At 40.9% G+C, this 23,855-nt stretch overlaps 1 protein-coding gene across 6 annotated transcripts in view; it reads left to right on the top strand.

Moving 5' to 3' along the window:
* Positions 1 to 16,383, top strand: part of LOC129721523 (dnaJ homolog subfamily B member 6-B) — a 173,272-nt gene extending 156,889 nt beyond the window's left edge. For 4 of the 6 annotated variants that reach the window (XM_055674197.1, XM_055674199.1, XM_055674198.1 and 1 more), the window contains 5 exons: positions 6,009 to 6,404; positions 6,473 to 6,582; positions 13,453 to 13,668; positions 13,733 to 13,997; positions 14,348 to 16,383. In XM_055674197.1, coding sequence (XP_055530172.1) covers positions 6,340 to 6,404; positions 6,473 to 6,582; positions 13,453 to 13,668; positions 13,733 to 13,997; positions 14,348 to 14,453 — 762 coding nt within the window. In that variant the 5' untranslated portion in view covers positions 6,009 to 6,339 and the 3' untranslated portion in view covers positions 14,454 to 16,383. Of the gene's footprint in view, positions 1 to 5,016; positions 5,348 to 6,008; positions 6,405 to 6,472; positions 6,583 to 12,624; positions 12,889 to 13,452; positions 13,669 to 13,732; positions 13,998 to 14,347 lie in introns of those variants that run through there. The other 2 variants (XM_055674201.1, XM_055674200.1) reach the window with 2 other exon arrangements.
* Positions 16,384 to 23,855: the final 7,472 nt, after the last annotated feature.

The following is a 23,855-nucleotide window of genomic DNA, read 5'->3' on the forward strand; positions in this document are numbered from 1 at the left end:
AATCATTGGACATCTGGGTCTTTATGAAATAATCTTATTCTAACTTAAAGTAACATGGAACACAAACGCTGACGAAAAGCAACAGTTGACAAGTTAAAATCAAACAAATCGTACGCCTCCTGGAATCTTCTGCTTATAGAGTTGATGGGATCATTTGAACCATATCTCGTATTCCTAGCAGTGGCTTGAATAAGTTGCCTAGGCCGAAGAACACGTGTGGGTGCATAAAGTCGCATACGACTCAACAATTCAGCACTGTCGATTTCAGCCTTAAGTATTTTTGCTCCAAAGACTGCTTGACTGATTACACGTCTGCTGTGAAGTGGTTCGATACCGAGCAATGCGCACCGGCTTTCATATGGCGGGAGGTTATGAGGGTTCAGGTTATGAAGAGCACGCCTAACAAACTTACGTTGCACCGACTCAATCCGCGTGATCCAAGTCGTTTCATATGGACTCCACACAACAGCTGCATATTCCAGGATCGGTCTCACTAAAGAGCAAAATAAAGCTCTCACACATGTGGGATCGTTGAAATCTTTGGCAATTTTCATAATGAATCCCATTTGCCGATTGGCTTTGTCAATTATTGCCGAGTAGTGGGACTTGAAAGAGAGTTGGTAATCCAACAAAACATCTAAATCTTTGATTTTCTCAACTCGGTTCAACTGTTCACCTAGGATCGTATAATTGAATGTAATGGGTTGTTTACGTCTTCGGAATGTTATCACGGAACATTTTGCAACACTCAATTTTAAAAAGTTTAAAGTGCACCAATGTTCAAAACGATCTATTAGTTTCTGCAACTCTCTACAGTCAGCTTCACATCGTACCACAAGATACATTTTCAAATCATCGGCATAGATGAGTATACCACCATTTCGCAGAAGAATTACTACGTCGTTAAAGAAGAGCGTAAACAACAGGGGTCCTAAGTTGCTTCCTTGAGGCACACCAGAACATGGCGAAAAAGGCGCTGATTTCTTAGGACCAATTTTTACGCAGAGAAATCTGTCGCTCAGATATGAACGAAGCCAGTTGGACATCCTATTAGATACTCCTAGTCGAGACAGTTTATCAAGAAGTATATGATGATTCACAGTATCAAATGCAGCTTTGATGTCAGTGTACACTGCATCAATCTGTGCACCGTTATCCATAGCTCCGATACAAGTCGTTATGAATTCGCATAAATTACTTTCAACTGATCGCTTCGGGAAGAATCCATGCTGGGATGAGCTGATGTAATTTCTGCACGAGCTGAATAACACATCTTTAACAATGGTTTCCAGACACTTTGAACCTGCTGATAGTGATGTTATTCCTCGATAGTTAGAAACTTCAGTCTTATCGCCTTTCTTAAACACCGGAACCATGTAGGAAGATTTCCAAACAGACGGGAACTGTTGCAGTTGTAGCGACCGATTAAATATTGTTTGAAGAGGCGGAACCAGGGATGCGCGACACCTCTTGTATACGCATGACGGTATATTGTCTGGGCCAGGTTTGAATGATGGCTTGAGTTTATGTATCGCAGACTCAACCATCGCATTTGATATTTCGAAAACGTCAAAATCGATAGCGTCCATGGGAACACCATTGGCAGCAGTAAGAGCTTCTTCTGACGTTGGGATACGATCAACGAAAACACCCGCGAAATGTTGCGAGAATAGATCGCATTTTCTCTGTGTAGTGTTGGCTGACACTTCACCTAGATGCATAATTGTGGGAAGGCCACTCTCCTTGCGTTTTGAGTTCACAAAACTCCAGAACCTTTGCATATGACGTGAGATTATTCTCGTTCTTTTGTTATCACGACTGCATTTTCACCACTGTAGCAGTTGCTGAGTATCGGATTTTCCAGTACCAACGCGTTTATGCATTTGCTTTGCGATACAGACAATGAATTCGACCTACCGGGGGAATCGGAGAAACAAACGGGATTTTGCCTTTCCTACCTTTGTTGCCGCGACCAGACCTTACCGTAAGTGTATGGTACCGTCTTAGGAATAGAGATTAGGATGAAATTTCTGTTTGCTGCCTTTAATATCAAGTTTTTGTGGAAAACTCAGTGGAGGAGAAGCCTCGTATGACAGAGAACACATGTCGCAAAATTGTCCATAAGTAGTCAAATCGTTTCTTTACTTTAGTGTCGACTGTGTTGGGGAAGAAAGGCAATCATTGGTTGTTCAGTTTGATACTGTACTGAGAGTATCGTCTGATATTTGGCCCTGTTCTGATTCAGTTCTGATTGGTCGAAATATGCGTTCTACATTTTTTGATAGTGCAGGAGTTACGCAAATGTCCACGGTTGTCCACGGGAGAGGGGGGTAATGTCAATTTCCACGTAGACACAATATATTTTTTCCAAAAAAAAAAATCTGCTCCAAAAAAAAAAATCTGCCAAAAAAATACATTGGCTTATAATAAAAATTGTACAGATATTCTGATTTTGGAGTCATTGTCAGTCATACATTTAGATAAAATTGGTATCATTTTATTCGTAACCTCTTTGTTCTTTCAGATAGGTTCTTCAGACATATTGAGAATCTCTTAAGAATTTCAGGTACAATAGGACTGGTATGTTTTCTGGTTCATAGTTGCTTTTTTAAGTTATTAGATATTAATTTAAGATCAATTTTTAGAAGTTTTTTTGGTTTGAAAGTGTCTTTGCTGTTTTGAATCTTTTTTTTTTTTTTGTTTCAATCTGGAACTAATCTCTGTTGTAACCTTTTCGTTGTTTTTTTTTGCTTTCGTAAGCTTTTAAAGTGCTTCCAGTTTTTTAGGGTGCATTTTTAATTATTTTGCTCCTGGGTTTTCTAGCTTTTAGGAGCGCTTCAGCTAAATTGAAATTGTTTTGTTCTTTTGAACACTTCTGGTTGTTTTCAGCAAATTTAATATCATTTATTGGACTAAAATGTGGTTGTCGATATCCACGGCTGTCCATGCAGGGGAACGGGGGTGTCTAAAATAGACGGGCCCCTCATTTCAACCTATTTCCATCACTGTTGCAATTAAACAAATGCAAGATGCATAGGCGTAGCCAGAGGGGGCAGAAGGGGCGTTGCCCTCCCCCCCCCCCTAGTTGTTGACATTGGTGCATAATTTTGTTTTCAATAACTCTAATAGCACAAAACGACATTTTTAGTCCATAGAAACATCTGTGTAAAGTATGAGCCAGATCAAAAATAATTGATTGAAATGTTTGCCCTATGTTGCGTGGAATTACACAAGTTTTTCAGTTGATCCACCAAGGACATTGCATCGGCAAAAGTACCGGGCAAATCCGCCTGCATCAACTAGCTTGGAGTATTGGAACCGAGCTGTGACAATTCCTTACCTTGATTCTCTTGTAACTTCGCTGGAAACACGGTTCGGTGAAGATAGTGCATCTGCCTACGCGTTGTCCTTGCTGCATCCCGCTAACGTATTACACATGTCGTTGGAAGAGTTCAAGCGTAAAACCGAAAGTTTCGTAATTTTTTGCGAAGTTGACAATTTTGTTGGAGAGGTGGAAGTTTGGTATCAACATTGCAGCAGCATGAGAGCAGACCGTAAGAACTTGATCTTATAGACCTGCTAGCTGAAAGCCCGTTCAGTACATTACGTCGGGTGAAAACCTGGCTGGGGTCAACAATGGTTGAACAGCGGTTGAGTGCTCTCTGCTTGCTGAGTGCTCATCGGCAGATGGTTAACAACAATCGTGAAAAGACACATGAACCGCTTCCGGAACGTTGACGTTTGATGCCCGAAGATTTTATTGAGAATCTTGATTGTGTCTTCAAACTTCCCGTCCTTGGGAAGCTTTGACAGGACGTAGTTGAGATAGCGGCTGTGCGAGTAGGTGTCCAGCTTCCAGAGAAGTAGACGTACTTTCGCCGCATCATTCTGCTGGCCTGCATCGTTCTCGTAGAGGTCCTGGTAGCGGTTAAACCAGCGTCCAAACGTAACTCCGTTTTCTTAGTCGAGACAAACTCGGTGATGTTCCAAAATCTGCTCCGGGGTTTGATACTTCTTGAGATCCTCGTCGCCAAAATGATATGTCTAAAGGTTCGAATGAACTAAAGAGTTTTTACTAGAGAACATCCATTTATATTCGAGGTTGGACAAAGAATAATCAAATTTTCCACTCTAACGTCAAGGACTATTTTTCACTGGTTGCCTTGATGTAACAATCACTAAACACTAGTATTTTTTTCTATTTTCCAAAATACCATTTTTTTACTTCTAAATTTTTTTAAGAACTTGGCCATTCCCCCCCCTCTATTCGAAATTCTGGCTATGCCCATGGCATGATGTATCTATGAACCACGGAAAATATCTGTATTTTTTCAGAACGCTTTTTGCTATGAGCAACCAAAAACATTTATATGGCGGGTATTGCCCTAGAGCTCAAACTGAAGTGAAATAAAAAAAATATAGCTTTTAAACCATTTCTTGTAGGTCACCTGATTATTTCTCTTGAAGGGTTTTTGTTAAATTAGAAATATATTTAAGTCTCATGATTTTTAGGTAATTAAAAGCCGCAGAAACTTTTTTAAATTTGTTAGATTATTTTAGGAAACAAAGTAGATATTTACATAATTGAATACTAGTTACTTAATTAGAAAGAGCTTTTACAGAGTTTCTATAACCACAGAACAGTGTTTTTTACATGAATTCCAATACATGCGTGTTACCTGTAATCGTGTAAAAACTTGTAACTTGTAATTGTAGTCAATGACATTGCGTATGTTAGTAAAATCGTTCAGTACCTAATACTACTTGTTATCAGATAAAGGTAGATAAAAGTAATTCGTCACTATCGGTATATTTAATCATGCACACAAATTGCACGAGTAACATCTATTCATCCTTCTTGGTAAACCACCAGCCCACAGTTAGCTTAAGTCTCAAAAAGAAAACAATATTCAAAAGTAAACAAATGCTAGTGCGGTGTCAGACTGTCAGAGAAACCGCATGCATGGTACCTATCTGCACGAAGCGGTTCTGATCTGATAGCGAGTTTCGCAGTAGTGGGGTAGCTTAATGCAGCAATACACATGTAACCGTTTTGTCTCTGTGTTTTTTTCCATCGAATACGCAGAGATCGGCTGTTCTATGGACGGACTAAACTTACTAGGCCGCTTAACGAAGCTCGCCAGTCGGTCGCAGTCGGTTGGACCATACTCACCAGCCGGAACACGAAATCGCACACGCAATACCAACCGCGCAAGTTTTACCATTGCTTCCAAACTATTTTCAGCCTTGTGATCGTTTAGCTAAAGTGCGTTCGAAGCAGTGTTTGTCACGAGCGCCGTATTAAAGTTCATTTTTCGTTAAGTTTACTGAAGTGTGAACCATCAAGGTGAGCCCACGAAAGGTGCATCTGTGCATGCGTATATGATGACTAGCTGTCAGCTGCGGTCCAAGGTTGAACCGAAGAGATTTACGAATTTTTTCACAGAAGGAGGCACGTGTTTTTATTACATGCTAACACGTCCAGTCTAAAGTCTATTTAGAGTAACAAGATGTTTGCTATCGGGCAGCTTTTCGAATTGGATTAGAAGTGACGATTTGAGTATTAACGCGTTGCGTAGGAGTGTCTCTAATATTCCGTAGCGGCAGAGGGTGGAGTTTGATCAAATGAGATCTTTTTTAATGGAAACCGGCAGAAAATCTATGGAGTTGGACATCTATCGTACCGTAAACCGTCGAGCACAGAAAGTTACGAGGAACTCGACCCACGATTAGCACGAACTGATGACTCACTTTCCTATATACGTCTGCAGTAGCGGTCTATTATATTATATTTTTTTTTACAAAAATGGAAACATGCATTTACTGTGGAATATACGTACACATTTTATAGGGTCACAGAACTTTGACTCCCAGTCTCAGATAAAGACTGTTGTTACAGCGCATGTTTAAACTTCTCTAATTTACAAACTGTTTAATACTTCTACATATCTAAGCAACCATTGTTATTCATTTGATGGTTAACTTTATTTAATCCTTTTCATTTCCAGGCTAGAAAAACACAAAATCACAACCGGGAACGAAAGGAGTCTGCGTAATATACAAAAACTAAAAAGCGACTAGCGACGACATCCGCAACTTGTGCGTAGTCAAAATCCTCAAAATGTATTGATCTCAGTAGTTCATAAATTCAAGGAAGTACAATTTGCACACATTCATAGTCCGGAAATTGTAGTCCGTTTGAAGGAGGGACATAACCTGAGGTTAAGCTTACTGGAAGCGCGGAGCAGCTGCTGCCAGATTACAATTTGCGAAAGCGCGGAACGGGATCCTTGTTTAGTTTCACTAAAGTAAACAAACAGAGGCACGTTCGCAGCCACAATGGTGGACTACTATAAAGTACTCGATGTGGGTCGATCTGCGACCGATGCAGAAATCAAAAAGGCGTAAGTTTTGTTACATCCGGTCCAGCTAGAGGGAATAGCGATATCTTACATTTGAAATTTTATTTTAGGTATAAAAAGCTAGCATTACGATGGCATCCCGATAAAAATCCAGACAATCCAGAGGAATCAAACAGGCGATTTAAGGAGATCTCTGAAGCATACGAAGTTCTATCAGATGGTGAGTCAGTCGATTAGTTTTGCCTATGTTTGTTATCTGTAGCCGCAGCTAGTTTGCTTAAAGTTAAAACTAGCATCAGTAATTGTTTATCGAAGAAGACCAATAAGGTTATACTGAAGGTTCTGAGTTGGCGTTTTTTGCGTTAGGGCGTTCTATAGTAAGCACGAAAATTTATTGAATCTAGAAGTCTTTGTAAATTCGATTCTCTAAAAAAGATTGAAACTTAATTTATTTGTTTATAATTAAAATTTTCCAAAGCTCATTTAAAATTGATATTGATTTGATGGAGTTTCTTGTATTCTTTAGTTAAACGTAAACAAGGTTTCAACTAAAACGACAATTGCTTTATGCATATTTGCTTGTAGACTACTTGTCAATCTTGTCGTGAGCGTATTTATGTCTAATTATCACTGAATTCGAACATCAATTTGCGAAACTGTATTCCAATTTAATAGCTTGTTTGCGAATGAAGGTTATTGAAGTTAACTTTTATTTCGCTGGACTCATAATAACCGGTCGCTGTTCATTATTTGATGGTGAAAATCGTTATTTATGCGGAATCATCTAGTAGTTTAGGGACCGACAAAAGTTAATGGTGATTTTTTGTCCGAAATAATTGAAATCGAAGTAGAAGCATTGAACTGTCGCCAATTATTTATCTTGTTATCTTGAGGTAGAAGTGAGTTTGTTTGAGTGATGTGCGAATAATGATGCTGGTAGTTGAAAACTATCATGGGGCTGCCAATCTTGCTTATCAGGTCGACACTAAAAACATACACAAAAGCGTAGAACTGAGCAAAAAGATGAAGTAAACGTGCAGCTTTATTCTGAGAGGTTGATTCAATGTAATACACACTGTACTGCGCGAGTATAGAGATTAATCGAATGAGTTTTTATTACGAAACAGGATAGAATAATATTTTTTGTCTATGAGAGCTTCCCAATATGAATCTTGCATCATATTATCAAACTGTTCCGAATCAGAACTGGTTTATTTTTTCAAACTTACGTTTGTCAAACAACGCGTTTCTGAAAATTAATATCGAATACCAATGTTCTAGGCAGGAGTTCCCAAGTTATGCTCCGCGGGTTTTTGTTAAACAAAAACCGACTTCAAAACACAGTTTTTTTTCTGTCAGCTCTCCAGACCTTTTACTCGGTGGAATAAATTTTAAATTATAATATTGGACGGAGCACCGATTTTTTCAATAAATTGAAAAAACATCCTTAATTTTCTCATTGATTTAAAAAGCAGGTGCTTTGCCGTATATTTTGACTTCAAAAAGTGCTCCACCGAGCAAAAGGTCCGGGAATTCCTGGTCTAGGATAATTGAAGTGCTGCGAGTTTTTAGTTGTGAATATTCTTTTGCTTGGTTTCTCAGAACTGAGTACCAGTAGTAAGTAACATGATGGATCTCGAATCAAAATTCGAGTTTCCATCTGGGCTTGTCACATAATAAATTCTCGTTCGGAATTTGACCTTTTGTTGATTCGACACAAACTGCGCAACCAACTGTCGATGTATAGAACAATTCTTAGACTAGCGCTACGACCCTGTTGACTCTGAGGTTTTGTTTCAGCTAAGATTGAAATATACAACGACTGCCTGACTGGTTAGTCCAGAATTTTTGGATCCGCAATTAACGACAGGAGAAATTCAGGAATAGAAAGTTAAACTTGTATCAAGAGTAGGGATGCAAACAAACATAATAGTGATTTACTAGATAACATCCTGTTTCTCATTCAAAAATATATGCAAATTTGGACGGAAAATTCCATTCAACTTTTCAGCTTAGTACTATCAATGGATACAAGAAAGCCGAAAAAACATACAGTAACCAGAAATTAACCTCAATTTTTTGCCAGGTAGTGGCGCCTTTGGTTAAGTTTTAAATTTAGCAGGGTAAAATGAGTTATATACTGCCCTTTCCTTTATTAATCTATAGTGGACCACCCGTCAGATTAACTCAATTTCTTTTAACATAAATCGGAATTTATAAATGTTTGTGATACAGATTGGCTGGATAAGAAGTTTCCCAAAAGAAGTTTTGTGAGAATCCCTCTTGTTTTTGCATAAATTGATTTAATCAGGCAGGTGGTCCACTATAGGAAAGGTACTAGGTACTCCAATTTGGGTATAAAGAATCTGGAACCGCGAAGAATCTAGGAATTTGGTAAATATGTTCGCTTGTTGATCCCTGGTGCTGATAGGTTCAATCGGTATGATTTTTGCTGCTACGTTGTCTCGAACAAAGTGATGTTTAATTTAAATAGGAATTTGCGCTTCAGTTTTGCGGTCGAGGTCCTTATGTGACTCTTTTAGAAATATTGCTTCTAAAATTGCCGCATTCAAAGCGACATATCCGCCTCGCTGGAAGATGTCGATCGTTTTCGGATTGTCAAAGAAACAGTTGATCCGAGTACCTTGAAGGTGAAGCCAGGAACGGACTTCTGTCGGATACTCAGTCCACGTGACCGACTAGTGGTTTGGATTCCTCCTTACGTATGTAGACCAAGCCCATGCTACTGGTAGCCGAACTGTCCGCTTCAGAGTCTTCCACTGATTTTCCGTAGGGCACTACTGAACTGGTGCAACCGGGAAACACTGATCCGACCGTCGGCAAAGTATCCTATGATGGAATTGTTCCACGGAACCGCAGTCGAACATCACGAATTCAGTAGACAGACGCTGCTTCAGTGCCTTGATCGCGGACAGCTTTCTACCGACTATGAGAACGTCCCACACGTAGATCACCATGAACCGTTTTCGGTAGTTGAGGCATATGAGCAGTAGCCTCGTCTTGATCGTGTGAATACAAGTTATAGTAACACCGAAGTCAGCCTCTCGTTCCAGCAACGTGGTGATTGCTTTAGCCCACATATCTCCTTCTGCAGCTTGCAAACGGTGTTGGATCCAGCAACCACACCTTCAGGAACTTCGATGTAAAAGTTCTTTTCAGATCACCGTGGAGATAGAAGCCATAGTGGACACCAGCAGTATGTACATTACGAAGAGTAGTTTCCTCGTAGTCGATTCCAAGTTGCTCCGGAACGTTGTAACGAAATGGTTATCCATTTTCATGTTTCTTGAGCCGGAATACCCATTTTGTCTTCAAAGGTTTGATTTGATCCGGCTGCTACGTGAACTTTCACACACCGTTGGACTTCATTAATTTACGTTCGTCTTTGACCGCCAACATTTATTGGTTAAAGTTGCTGTAGGTTGCTATATCGTTAAAACAAGCCTCGAGTGCGATAACATAGTTGAGTACCTTACTCGAAAATCGGCGCTCTAATATTTGTTTAGGGCCAGGTGTCTGTTTCCTTTAGGAGCAGGGTGTAGAGCCTATCCATCGATTGCTCCTCCTCAAACGGGCATAATGACCCTTTTATCTCTTCTTCTAAAAAATACAATGAACTTTGTAGTTCAATGTAGCTTAAAACTAATATTTACGTTGATTAATATTACTAATGGTAAATAACATTGGAGGATGATGAGTCATTGTCTCTGGGGAATCAAAACCTGCGATGAAAAAAAGAAGAAAAACAAAGATTAATGTTTTTCTTGAAGATCTGCATTGCGAACGAGTGACACAGAAAAAAAAAAGAAAGAAAGAGCGATCCCTAATGAATTCGTATATTGAGGTAAGAAAAAAAAAATTATGGCTGACAAGTGACAAGTGCATTACGAACTTGCATTTCATTTTGTTCCCGTAAGGAATCGAACAGTTTATTTCTTGCTGTGTGCTATTTAGGACATACGAAGACTTTTCTTTCACGATTCGTACCCTCCATATTCGCAAAGGTTGCTATCGACTATCTTATTCGTAGAGGTGGGTATTTTTAAACTAGTAGTTTAACATTAGGCGTGAAATAACTCGTATAAAATCCCGATTTAAATCGAGTCCTTTAAACCATGATTCCGTAGACACTTCGGAGTTTTTTGCTTTTGGCGTCAAGCTTCTTGCGATAACGATTCCCGAGTAACAATATTGGTTTTTTCAAAGTTTTATGGTGCTCAATTCTACCAAAAAGGCGCTTTTAAACTTTGTTATAACCAATTTTGTTATTTCGGTTGGGTATCCAGACATATTCTTGATGTCTAACGATCCGTACCTTCTCTAGATTCGGGTTTTCCCTATACAATTCTCAGCTGGAGTTAGCTCCTTTAACAAAGCTGAAAGAGGACGATTCATGAGAAAAACGTCGGTTAAGGCTCATCGGTTAAGGTTTATCAGAATCGTCCATACCTTTTCAACCAAAGTCTGGTTGAACCTTTCCGCAACTCCGTTTTGCTGGGAGGAGCATACGACAGTGTGCTCTATCTGGATTTCGTCCACTTTGTAGAAACGGTGTTGATTTCCGGATTAATATTTCCGGCCTTGATCGACCGCCAGCTTGCAGATATGCGTGCCCAACGCTGCAGTTGACATCGCCTCGAGTTCCTGGCACTTCGAACATGCCTTCTATTTCCGTTAGAGCAGGATTAGTAGGTATGGACTATAAATTATAATTTTCTGCATTTGGAAGGATAATTTTCCAATCGATTGCTTCTTAAACGAAAGGAATTCGTTGAATACTCACCGACTTAGAAACATTTGGAATAAGACATATTTTCCCCTCTTCCGTTTTTAGATTCTCATTTCATACCCTCATTAGACTGGGACACGGTTATATGGGAAAAAAGCGATGGTGTTATTTTTTCGCTCCCATGCACTTTTCGTGTTCCTTATGGGTCCTATAACAACTGTGTAACTTTTCAGATCGATCGGTGAAACGCCCGATTTGCGCCCGATTTTTAAAGCTTCCATACGATTTCATATGGGAAAAACCACCTTTTCAAAACTTTTTTTATACAGATGTCCAGTTGGCTCCTAAAAATATATCAACACATGATATTTATCGGAAATTTTCCTGGGAAAAACTCTTCTGAAGACCGCAAGGCGCTACTTTGCTTGTGAAAAAAGATATTCACCCCAGACAGAATGAATATCTGACGAACGGCTCACCATTGAATTTTACTAGCAATACTGCTGCAGCATGCTGCTATTGCAAATTCAACCATGTGATAAGAAATGATATCGCCTAAACTTATCTTGAAGGCTTCCCCGAAGATACTATGGGCAAAAATCACACTTTGAAAATTAATTCCACGCGAAATTATTTCTCATACTTAAGCAAATTTGCAATAGCAGCATGCTGTAGCAGTGTTGCTGGAAAATTTCAATGGTGAGCCGTCCGTCAGACATTCAATCAGTTTGGGGTGAATAGCTGTTTCTACAAGCATCGTAGTGCCTTACGGTCTTCAGAAGAGTTTTTCCCAGAAAAATTTCCTACAAATATCATGCATTGATATATTTTCAACAGCCAACTGGACATCTTTAGAGAATAAGTTTTGAAAAAATGGATTTTCCCATATAAAATCGTATGGAAATTTTAAAAATCGGGCGCAAATCGGGCGTTTCACCGATCGATCTGAAAAGTTACACAAATGTTATGGGACCCATAAGGAACACGAAAAGTGCATGGGAGCTAACATTTATTTTTTGTCCCACCCTAACCCCATATAGCGGAACTTTCTGAGAGACGTAGTTCTACGTCAAAACATCTTGACACGGAACCGTTAGGTATCATAGCTGGTGCCAGCAAATTGCGGAATTGATATGTACCGAACTCTATACCTGTCTAAGTGCACGAGCACAAGCTTGATGAAGAATTACAAATGATGAAATATTTTGCTCTACAATTATTACAAATTCATAATTTTGTCTCCTCATTGCTGTTGGGTATACAATTTTTCCTTACATCTGATTTCTACTCAAATTGTGCTGGCCCTGGAAAGTATCATTTTTGAATTGGTCCTTTTTTTTTGCTTCCACAAAAACCTTTACTGCTATGTATGAACAATGAAAGAAACGTGTTTAAATAATTTTTGCCATAACGTCTGTGTTAGGGAGGCTTAGAAATCGAGTTAGAAAAATGTAACGACGGAAAGAGCTTGATTCGAAAGTCTAATCAATTTTGCCCGTATACAAAATTTAGCCTACAAACGACACATTTACGACAACCGAAGCACACGGAAGAGCACCGGAGCTAGTTATTCGACGGGCGGTGGCATGCGTGACAGTAGCAATTACACCGCGTACACCAACCGTGACTACAGCAGCGGCAAGTACTACGGCAGCGGCGGCAATTACGACCACTATGGCGGACGTTACGGCGGCGGTACACGGTCCGGCCGTGAAAATAGCCGTCCATTTTCGTTTCGAGGATTTTTCGAGACAACACCATTTTTCCGCTTTTTCGGTAGTAGAATGTACCAGCAGAGAAAACAATGCTCTGTTGTTTTGTTATTAACCGCTGATTGAATGCTCGTGTTGCCACTAAAACTATTTTATAAATACTTGAAATGGATGTCATCGGTTGAACTGAAAATATTTCCCATGACGATGACTAGATTGCATTGTATAGTAACTTTCGATCATCAAAATCAAAGTTGAAATTTGCATAATACCTTAAATTTGAATATTCACACTAACGTTATTGTGTTCTGATTATCATGTTGAATTTCCTCTAAAGTTTTTGCTATTAACCTTGTGCTTACCGCCAGCACGTGTTTTGTTGTACCGTCAATCGTCCCTAATTCGATGTTTGTGCCTATCGTGATGAGACAACGATGTTGCACTATGATGACTAGCTCCTCCTAAAACGACACCACATGTACCATTTTCAACATTGAAAGTCGACATTCATAGAACTAATTTAACATGATCCGAGATATAACGTATAATTTTGTTGTTCTGAACTAAAAAACGCTTTGAAATCTTATTGAACCTATTTTACTTACTACATCTTTCCATTTCCCCGTAGAGAAAAAACGTCGAATCTACGATCAGTACGGCAAGGAAGGTCTAATGAGCAATGGTTCTGACCGGTACCACCAGAGCACACGGCACCGTCGACACAATGGCGGCGGCATTCATGACGAGTTCGATATCTTCGGTGGATTCCCGTTCACGTTCCGCGATCCGGACGAGGTGTTTAGAGAGTTCTTCGGTGGTTCCCCATTTGAGGAGATCTTCAGGGGTAAGCTGCACATAAATTGATATCAAAGCATAACAAAAAACATCGTTCTTCTACGATTTTCCAGTACCATCCCACAATGGACGCCGGGCAAATGGAGCCAGCAACGGACAAAGACACTCCCACCCGCAAAACGTAATCAGTTCGCCGTTCATGTCCCCGTTTATGAGCTTCAACCTGATGGACGAGTTCTTCAATGCGGACCCGATGGCGCACCGGGGTGGCGGCGGTGGGTTCACCTCGATATCCGAGTTTAGCGTCGGTAGTGGCCCGATGAAGCGAACATCCACCTCGACAACCTTCGTCAACGGGAAAAAGCTGATGACGAAAAAGTAAGTACTTGTTGTGGAACAGACAACATCTCCGTAAGAATTTCCTGATGCTTGGCTGCTGCTGGTTTTACCCACAGTGTTTTGAGTGTAAATTTGCTGCATGTCACACTACTTTTTATTTCTAATTAGTAAGCCGGCTACCAAAATTTGGGGTTTTCTAATCTAGACCCGGAACGAATCTGTCTATTTGTCATGGCCTAGTTCTCACTCAGATAATTTTGTGCATTTTTGTTATGGAAGGATTCCAGCTAATTTGGCTGAATAAACACGCGTATAATTTGTTGTTTAATTTATTTGATTCTTTAGGACGCGTTTTTGAAATTTTCAACTAACAATTCAATCCATTGCAGGGTGTACGAGAATGGCACTGAAACGATAATGTCGTACGAAAACGATGTACTAAAATCAAAGACTGTAAACGGAGTCGCTCAAGCAATTTCCAGTTATAACCACTAGAGACCGCTAGCCGGAAGTAGAAACGATGATAGTAAGCAGAGAGAAAAAAAAGCGAACGCCAGAGACGGATGTGAACCAAAAATAAACTTGATGGAATGAAAGAGACAAAACAAAAACAACCCGTATAGGATTAATCAAGCATTGCAAATGAACTATACACTTCTAGTACTATTAACTAGTGATTTAGCGTTTACTATTACTACACAGCAGCAACACATTATTTGAACATAACACCGCAAACCACCCAATAGGCAAGGATACATTTGGATCCGAATGGTGCTGGCGGGGTATTTATCCCGCAGTTTAGCACCACAGTGATTGCCCAACAGACCAGAATGGCTGCAATGCCATCAAACAGATTTATATAGCACACATGAAGAATAAAACCGAAATAACATAAAATCAAACAATTTACTAACAAAAAAAAACATTTTTGTGTCACCTACCATAACATAGATGAGTAAAGCGTTTACCGACAGCTGACATTAATGCAGCTTAGACAGTTAGGCTACCGAAAAAAAAAGAAAATCAAATTTACCATTATAACCGTTGTTGAACATGAGATCGTAAAAGCTATTTAAAATCAAGAAAATAACTCCCGTTGTCGAAAACGTAAACGAATACAAATTTCAATATCCAATACAAAGTAACAAAACAAAAACCCATCACCGTGTATGTATGTATGTATTGGACATAAGACGTAGCTTTTTTTTTTTTTGAAGGAGATAAAGCCCGTTTCTAATTGTTTCTAGCTGTGCAAACCGGAAACAATTCGTTTTAATACGATTGTTTTTTGTAATGGGGTGTATAATTAGGTGTAAAAGAACTACACAATTCGAAACAACTCAAACAAAATCATACTTCATAGGTCTGTAATAATAAGAATCATTTTCTCTTCTGTGAGCCACCACGAGGGCATATGACTTGGGTCCGTTCGTTAACTGTTTGAATTACGCTAAGCTTTAGGTTGTTGACAGACTGCTGCATCCTATCGAGAGAGTGCGCAAACTGATTTATATCACAGCTTTATAGTTATGTACTTTACAACACTAGTTTTACATTTAATTCTAATGTAGAACAATTCACTACCATCAAGACGGACATTCGTGTGTCGGAGAAGCAAAAATAAAAATGAAAACTACAATTACGATTTCGCCTTACGTACAACTTAGTTTCGTCGTACGCCGCGACATGGAACCTTGCTAATGATTTTCATTTTACGAACTTCGTTTTTTTGGTTCCTGGGAGAGGGAAGTCCCGGCTTAATTTGCCATCGCTCTTAAGTGCTTCTCCGATCGCTTATCATTATCTGATAAATAAATTCGTAGGCTAATTGCACTGCGCGGATCATTGTGGGAGTGCGCGGATATCGAGATAGGAAGCGAAATGTGACAGAGGATTGACTAGTTCAATTTTAGTTTTGAGTTTCGAAGACCAACAAAGGTTAAGTATAATTAGTGCGTGTGTTCTGGATTGAGAGTGTGCTGTCGCGCAGATGAAGCTTCGAAAGCGACCCCATCCCATTGTGTATAATGTTCATTTCCTGTTAAGTCGGATGTAGAGTAGAGTAAGCGGGTGGAGCTGAAACGCGAACTGCGTTTTTACCAGGATAAAATGAAGCTAAACTAATGAAGCGGAATAAAATAAAGCGATGCAAAGTAATTAATTAATGAAGCTAAGAATATGTTTTTTGTAGTGTAATATAATAAATTCATAACAATGTGTCACAGAACATAAAAAATGACGGAATCCGATACAATTGTTGCAAGTAGCTGATTATTAGCACACTGCAGTAAATAAATGGAGATATCGATAGATCGAAGCATATGTTACAGGACAAACTAGCAGAATATACTAATAAAAAGCAGTAGTAGCAGCAGGGAGGTGCAGCGAATTTTAAGCATTAAAGATTTCTAAACGGTAAAGCAAATATTCCGATGTTATTTATATTCTAGAACTATTTCCGATATTCTACATATAAATGAAAGAAACAGAGCATAACACAGGCCCTATTAGGTATGGAACACAAATTAACTAACACGAACCATATAAGATTTTGCGCCTCTATCCGATATTCGTAGGTACAAAAAGATCAAATTGAACGGACCAGAAAATTTTATTCTTTTTTTAGTGAGCTAAATAAATTTTAAAGCTGAAGTAAGCCTTGAGTTTTAGCAATTCTAATTATTAATACATGTCATAAAAACATTTATTCATATTCTAACCACTAAGCCAAGCCAAGCTTGGCCAATGACCAATGATTCTTTTGGCTGGTCTCCCAGATGAATACCGTCTAATGAACAAGGCGTCCCCCATAATGAGTGACTTCGTGAAAACCAAATTTATCCAGGAGAAACCATTGCTTAGCAGCAACCAAAAAACGGAATGAAAAATTTTCAAAGTACCGTGCTGGATCGAAACCCATACAGTATCCGTACACCTTGATTTTTTTTTTTTTTAACTCTAATATTTATTTAGGCCCAACCGCAAAGCATAACGGGGCCGAATATCTTTTGGAGTAGGGAAAAGCCAGCTTGAGTAGAGCCTGTATCCCGACTGCTCCTCCTCAAACAGGCATAAAAACCCTCTCATCTTTTCTCTTTTATAAATACAATTTAAAAATACATATCATTTAGACCTACGGCTAACAATAACAATAATAAATAAAGTTCTTCTCTGTATGAGTAAATATCAATTCTTAATACTATTCGTTAAGGTGTGATGGTTCCTTATATCTTTAGAAATCAAAACTTATATCTATGTTTGGTGGATCATGTCTCTCAGAAAGAAGCGATGATTCTTGTGTCTCTAAAAAGATCAATAAAAGAAAAAAAAAAGGAACAGAATTAGTGTGAAACTTTTTGATGGAGGTTGTGTTGGAAAAATAAGAAGAAGAAGCAAGGAGATAATCAAATTCGATACTTGATATCTCTTAAAAAGTCATAAATAGGTATTACAAGCGCTGGGTTGCGGCTAGCAAGCGCATCCCGTACTTGCATTGTAAATGTCACTTTCTGTTTTCGGAGAGAATCAATAAGCTTGGTCCTTGCTCTGTGGTACTTAGGGCATACGAAGACTATATGATCTATATCTTCGTACCCTCCACATTCGCACAGATTACTATCGACTAAGTTTATTCGATAAAGGTGTGCGTTTGCAACATAGTGATTGGACATTAGGCGCGAAATAACTCGAATGAAATCTCGAGTTAAATCTAACCCTTTGAACCAAGCTTTTGTAGACACTTTGGGCGAAATCGAGTGCATCCATCGCCCAAGATCGTCTTTATCCCATTTTTCCTGCCAGTTTGCCAGGGCCAGTTGTCGAGGCAGGTGAAAATACTCGGTATAGATGATCGGTCTATCAAATATATCTCCTTCTATGGCACCCCTTTTCGCTAATAAATCAGCTTCTTCATTGCCTGGGATTGAGCAATGAGAGGGGACCCACACAAAGCAGATAATGAAAGACCGATCAACCAGCACTTCTAATATCCGTCTAATTTCCGGAAGGAAATAGGACGGGTGCTTGACCGGTTTAATCGATCGGAGAGCTTCGATAGAACTGAGGCTGTCCGAGAAGATGAAATAATTGCCTGGTGTCTTGAGCTCGATAATTCGCAGCGAATTGTGTATGGCAGCTAATTCAGCTACATATATGGAGCAAGGCTGTGCCAGTTTGCGGGATATGTGATGATCTGTGTTAAAAACGCCATATCCGGATTGTCCATCCATCACAGATCCGTCCGTGAAAAAGGAGTTCTGTACTGGGAGGTGGCCGAATTTTGCCGAAAATATTGATGGCACAACTGTTGGTTTAAGGTGTTCGGGAATTCCATGGATTTCTTGTTTCATCGTCAAATCAAATACAACAGAAGAATTGTTGAGCGATGTTGAAATCTCACGGGATGGAGCAACAACCGAAGGGTTTATCTCCATGGTCATGAACCGCTGGTATACTGACATACAGGGTTTCTGAACAACTTCCAAACACCTCTCATAGTTCTCGATTATCATTGGGTTTGCTATCTCCGATCTGATGAGGAAACGAAGAGCCAACTCGAATAGCCTCTCTTTGAGTGGTAGTACTCCCGCAATGACCTCTAGGGACATGGTATGCGTCGATTGCATGCAGCCTAGAGCGATACGCAAACAACGGTATTGTATCCTCTCTAGCTTCAGCATGTGTGAGGCTGCGACTCCTCCGAAGCATATGCTGCCGTATTCTATTACGGGGAGAATAGTGGTTTGGTAGAGTCGTATTAAATCCTCTGGATGCGCTCCCCATGATGTTCCTGTTACCATCCGAAGAAAATTAATTCTCGGTTGGCATCTTTGCTTCAGGTAATTGGCATGTTTTTCCCATGTGCACTTAGAGTCATACCATACTCCTAGATACTTGAAGCTAGGTGACTGAGTGATGGGTATTCCGGACAGAACTAGCTCGAAGCGAGGTGGTGGTCGCTTTTTTGAAAAGACTACCATCTCCGTTTTTTCAAGCGAGAATTCGATTCCAAGACAACTGGCCCAACCGGTCAGATTATCTAGCGTATTTTGCAGGCTGTTTTTCATGTCTACAGCTAGAGTCGCCGTGACTGATACAACGCAGTCGTCAGCTAACTGGCGCATTGTACAGCCGTCCGTCAAGCATGTGTCGATGTCACTGATGTAGAAGTTGTACAACAGCGGACTCAGACAAGAGCCTTGGGGGAGACCCATGTAGCTTGTTCGTGTTATTGTTGAAGAACCGTGGTTGAAAAGTAAATGCTTTTCAGACAGCAGGTTGATCAAAAAGTTTGTTAATATAGGGGAGAATCCTCTCTGATGCAATTTCTCGGAAAGAATTTCGATTGAAACTGAATCAAATGCGCCTGTGATATCCAGGAAAACCGAGGTCATTTGTTGTTTGCTGCCAAGAGCCATTTCCGCTTCTGTGGCTAGCAATGCCAGGCAATCGTTAGGGCCCTTGCCCCTACGGAAGCCGAACTGGGTCTCTGATAGTTGGTTAGTTGTTTCTGCCCAGTTGTCAAGTCTACGCAGGATCATTTTTTCAAGCAATTTGCGTATGCATGAGAGCATCGCAATCGGCCTGTACGAGCGGTGATCTGCGGCAGGTTTGTCTGGCTTTTTGATTGCGATAATCTTAACCTGTCTCCAAGCATCCGGAATCATATTGTTCCTGATAAGCTTATTAAACAGTTTAAGAAATCGTAGCTTGGCCGAGTCCGGCAGGTTTTTCATCAAATTAAATTTGATCCTGTCCGGTCCTGGAGCCTTGTTCTTGCAAGACGCGAGGGCAATTGAAAACTCCAACATGGTAAATTCTGATTCTTCAATAGCTGTTGTATCGCTAAATTTTTGCTGTGATGGGACAGCGTCTGGGCATACCTTTTTCGCGAAATCATAGATCCAACGTTCAGAGTATTCATTAGCCTCATTACTGTCCGACCTATTGCGCATTTTTCGAGCCGTATTCCAGAGATAGCTCATAGAAGCATCTCTGGGTAACGAGCTTATGAAATATTGCCAGTATGATCTTTCTTTCAGTTTGTGTAGCTTAGACTGTTTTATTTCCAGCTCCCTAAACTGATCATAAAGCTCAATTGAACCACCATCCCTGAATGCTATGTATGATGCTTTTAGAGCTTTTTTTATCTCGGTGCATTCTTTGTCCCACCATTGCTTGTTGGGACGAATTTTCAACTTGTTCTCAGGGGCAGGTCTCTTCTGAGATTGCAACGCGCTATCTAGCACTAATGTTGCAAGGAAGTTGTATTCGTCGGATGAAGAAAGCTCATCCGTTGTTTCGAGACCCTGGGATATTGTGTTCGAGAATTTTTCCCAATCAATATTCCGGGTAAGATCATACTCTACTTCGACTGTGGTAGCAGAATGGAGCCTGCTCTTAATCGAAATACTGATTGGCAAATGGTCGCTACCGTGGGGATCTTGAATAATCTCCCATTTGCAGTCCAAAGCCATTGAGGAGGAACACATCGACAAGTCTAATGTGCTCTCTCGTATTGGAGGCCTTGCAATTCTCGTAGCTAACCCAGGTATGTTCAATAAGGTCATATCGAAGTCATCGAGAAAGCTTTCAATAAGAACAGCGCGGCTATCATCCCTGGGTGCGCCCCACGCCGTACCGTGAGAATTGAAATCTCCCAGGATGAGGCGTGGAGACGGAAGCAGTTCCGTTATTTGTGACAGCTGCAACCGGTTAATAACCGCTCTAGGCGGAATGTAGACTGATGCGACAGTGAGGCCCTCCCCAGCAATTGTTATATGGCAAGCAACAATTTCTATTGCATCAATTGCTGGGAGAGGAATTCGGAAGAATGGGTAGCATTTTTTGATACCAAGGAGCACTCCGCCATAAGAGTTTCCTCGGTCTAAACGGATGACATTGAAGTCTTGAACGGCAAGTGTCGTATCAGTTGACAACCATGTTTCAGATAGCGCGAAAATATCGCATTTGCTATCGTGAAGCAGGAGTTTAAATTTATCTAATTTGGGGATCAAGCTTCTACAGTTCCATTGTATGATCCTTGTTGTCGATTCGTCACTTCGGCTGTCTGATTTAGACATCAAAGGATACGAACGCGAGGAGGGGCCATTTGGTGCTTAATTGCTTACCCAACATGCAAATTGTTGGAAGCCAAGCCGAAATCATACTCTTGAGGGAATCAGATAGACCAAAAGTGGTAAATATCCATTCAACGATCATTTTGAATGAGATACGTCCATCAGTGGTCGGTATTTCAGATTCCGATGTCTGTTTTTTGGCGGAAGCAGATTGTTTTCCTGGTAGGTTGATATACCTCTTCATCATCATTGGGATCGTCATGTTCCAAGCTGGAATATGGGTTTTCCTGTTGCTGTAAGGCAGTCTTAAGCATCTGTGCAAATGACTGCTTACAGCGTTGTTTTGTCGATTTTTTTAACGCTTCTGAGCGTTGTTTATATTTTGGACACGCCTCGACTTCATGTGGATCACCACCACAAAGACAGCATTTTGTCTCTTGATCGCCGCAAGCGTGGTTAATCTCGGAGATTTCACCACACTTGGAGCATTTAGGTTTCTTGTTGCAGTAGGTCTTCGTGTGCCCTAACTGCAAACAATTCGTACACGTCATGACTTTTGGAAAGAAAAGTCTCACGGGTAGTCGAAGCTTGTGGAGCTCGACAAAATCCGGGAGTACTTTTCCCTCAAAAGTCACTCTAAACGAGTCATTTGGGGAATAATTGCCCGTATTATCCTTCGAATACATTCTCCTGCATTCGAGGATTTTTATTTCAGGAAGGGATGGATTTTTAAAGCATCCAATACCTTTCACAACATCCTCTTCGGTGAGGTCAGCCTCGGTTATAACACCCTCTATTTCAACTACGCGTGCCGGTATATAAACGCGGTACTCGATATTGAAATTTGGATCCTGGACGACAGCATTTGCTTGTCGGGGATCCGAGAATGTTGCCTTGAGTCTATCCGCTTTGACCTTGTAGACCTCGGTCAAGCTCGAGTACTTTTCCTTTAGAGTTTTGCATATCTGTAAAACTCTGAGAGGCTTGTTTTTGGGTCGGAAATACACGACCCAACGTAGACCAGGTTGGTTAACCTGATACATTTTAACCCGAGTTGACTCATCTTTACTCGATGGGATAACCGGGGCAGTTTTACGGGGTCTTTTACGCTTTTTAACGACATCGAAAAAAGCGTTATTTTCATTATTCGGGATGTCAGAAAAATCCATCCCGGGCTCGTCACCTTCTGAGCAAGATGAGATGTCCGGTGGAATAGGCAATCCACCTACCGCCATAGCGATTGTGAACTATATGCCGCTACTAATTAATATATGGAATATATTGAAATACTTATATATTTAAAGCTAAAGAGTATGACTATATATAAATAGGAGAGGAAATACGAAATCGAAATATATCTGTATGTATATATGGAAATAAAAAGTTTAAAAAAAAAATATATATAAAGGTTGTGTCACTTATCTTTATATGTATGTGAATCAGCAGCACTGCTTGCGCTGTCTCTTCAACTGCAGAGCGGCGACGCCGTACGCTTTCCTCCCGTCAGGGTTCCACAGCACACGCGCCAACTAACCACTACCACAGCTCCGTACTCCTCTGCTGCGGGAATCGACCTACGCTGATGCTGGACCAGCACGACACCTTTCAGCACTCGCGCCAAAACAAGCACGACTCACCACCTTCACACGCGCACGCAGCAATCGCGCCGCTTAGCACCACTACCACTGGCGCTGTTCGGCAGTCGGGGCTCCCCCACCAATAACGACGCGTATTCGCACGCCACACAACACCAACGCTAGAAAGAAGCGAGATATTAATTTCGGTAATTCACAGAGCACTCAAGAAAAACGACTTTCCTGCTCGGCTGCCGAAAAGACTATGTACACCTTGATGTTTTTTCAGTTCTAAGCATTATAAAAATGAAAATTCATATGATAGTTACATGTGAAGAAAATCATCACGGTGTACGGATTTCGATACTGTACACCCGTACATCCGATCCAGCATGGTAAGTTAAGCAACCAAATTCATCCAAGGGCCCGAAATGCAGGATTCGGACAAATCGCTAGGGACAGCAAGGACTAAAGGATAGGTGAAACATTTCACACGGTGCTTTCTACGATTGGCAGGAAGGACAAGAACGACTGGGTTTTCGATTCAGCGGCATATGCGTAGAGCTACCAACGAATCTCGAACAAGCGTATGGCAAGGTTGTCGCGGCCAATGGTGGCACGATGGATATCGTTGCCTGCGGAATGGCAAACCAGTGTGCAGGGACGGCGCGGCGTTGTGGTGAGTGACGTGCAGCTAATTTCTGGGTTGACAGCCAATCTTCTGTCAATTAGCAGAATTGTGCAAAAGGGATATTGCGTAATGTTCAACAACAACGGCTGCAAGGTTTTTAATCTCAACGACGAGCTGATGGCAACAGGGAGGCATTCAACAATTTATTCAAGCTAGACCAGGCGGTGGCAGAGCTGCATGCCACCACGGGTCGGCGCGTGGCGACCGCCGAGGTCACGTTATATGAGGGCGACCGCTGACAGTACCTAACAGCCCTGGACCAGCAGCGGGAGATTGCTTAGGGGTGGTGAGGGTCGGACACTGGGCCGTCGACTCCTCGTAAATGCCACAATTACCCGGAAGCATCTCTGACGGAGCGAGTAGTGCCGCTCCCATCAACCAAATGCACTCCCCCGTCCATTGGGGCCGACACCAGTAAGGTCCCAATTATGGCAACTGGCAGCGAACGAAACGGATTCGAGTCGGATACGCTAAGGAACCACGACCAAGGGCTGGCACCTGCATCGAGCTCCCTTAGTAAAGTCGCGTGACAGCGGCTTGAAACGGCGAGATG

Source organism: Wyeomyia smithii, chromosome 2, assembly GCF_029784165.1.
Source record: "Wyeomyia smithii strain HCP4-BCI-WySm-NY-G18 chromosome 2, ASM2978416v1, whole genome shotgun sequence".
NCBI classification, from domain to species: Eukaryota; Metazoa; Arthropoda; class Insecta; order Diptera; family Culicidae; genus Wyeomyia; species Wyeomyia smithii.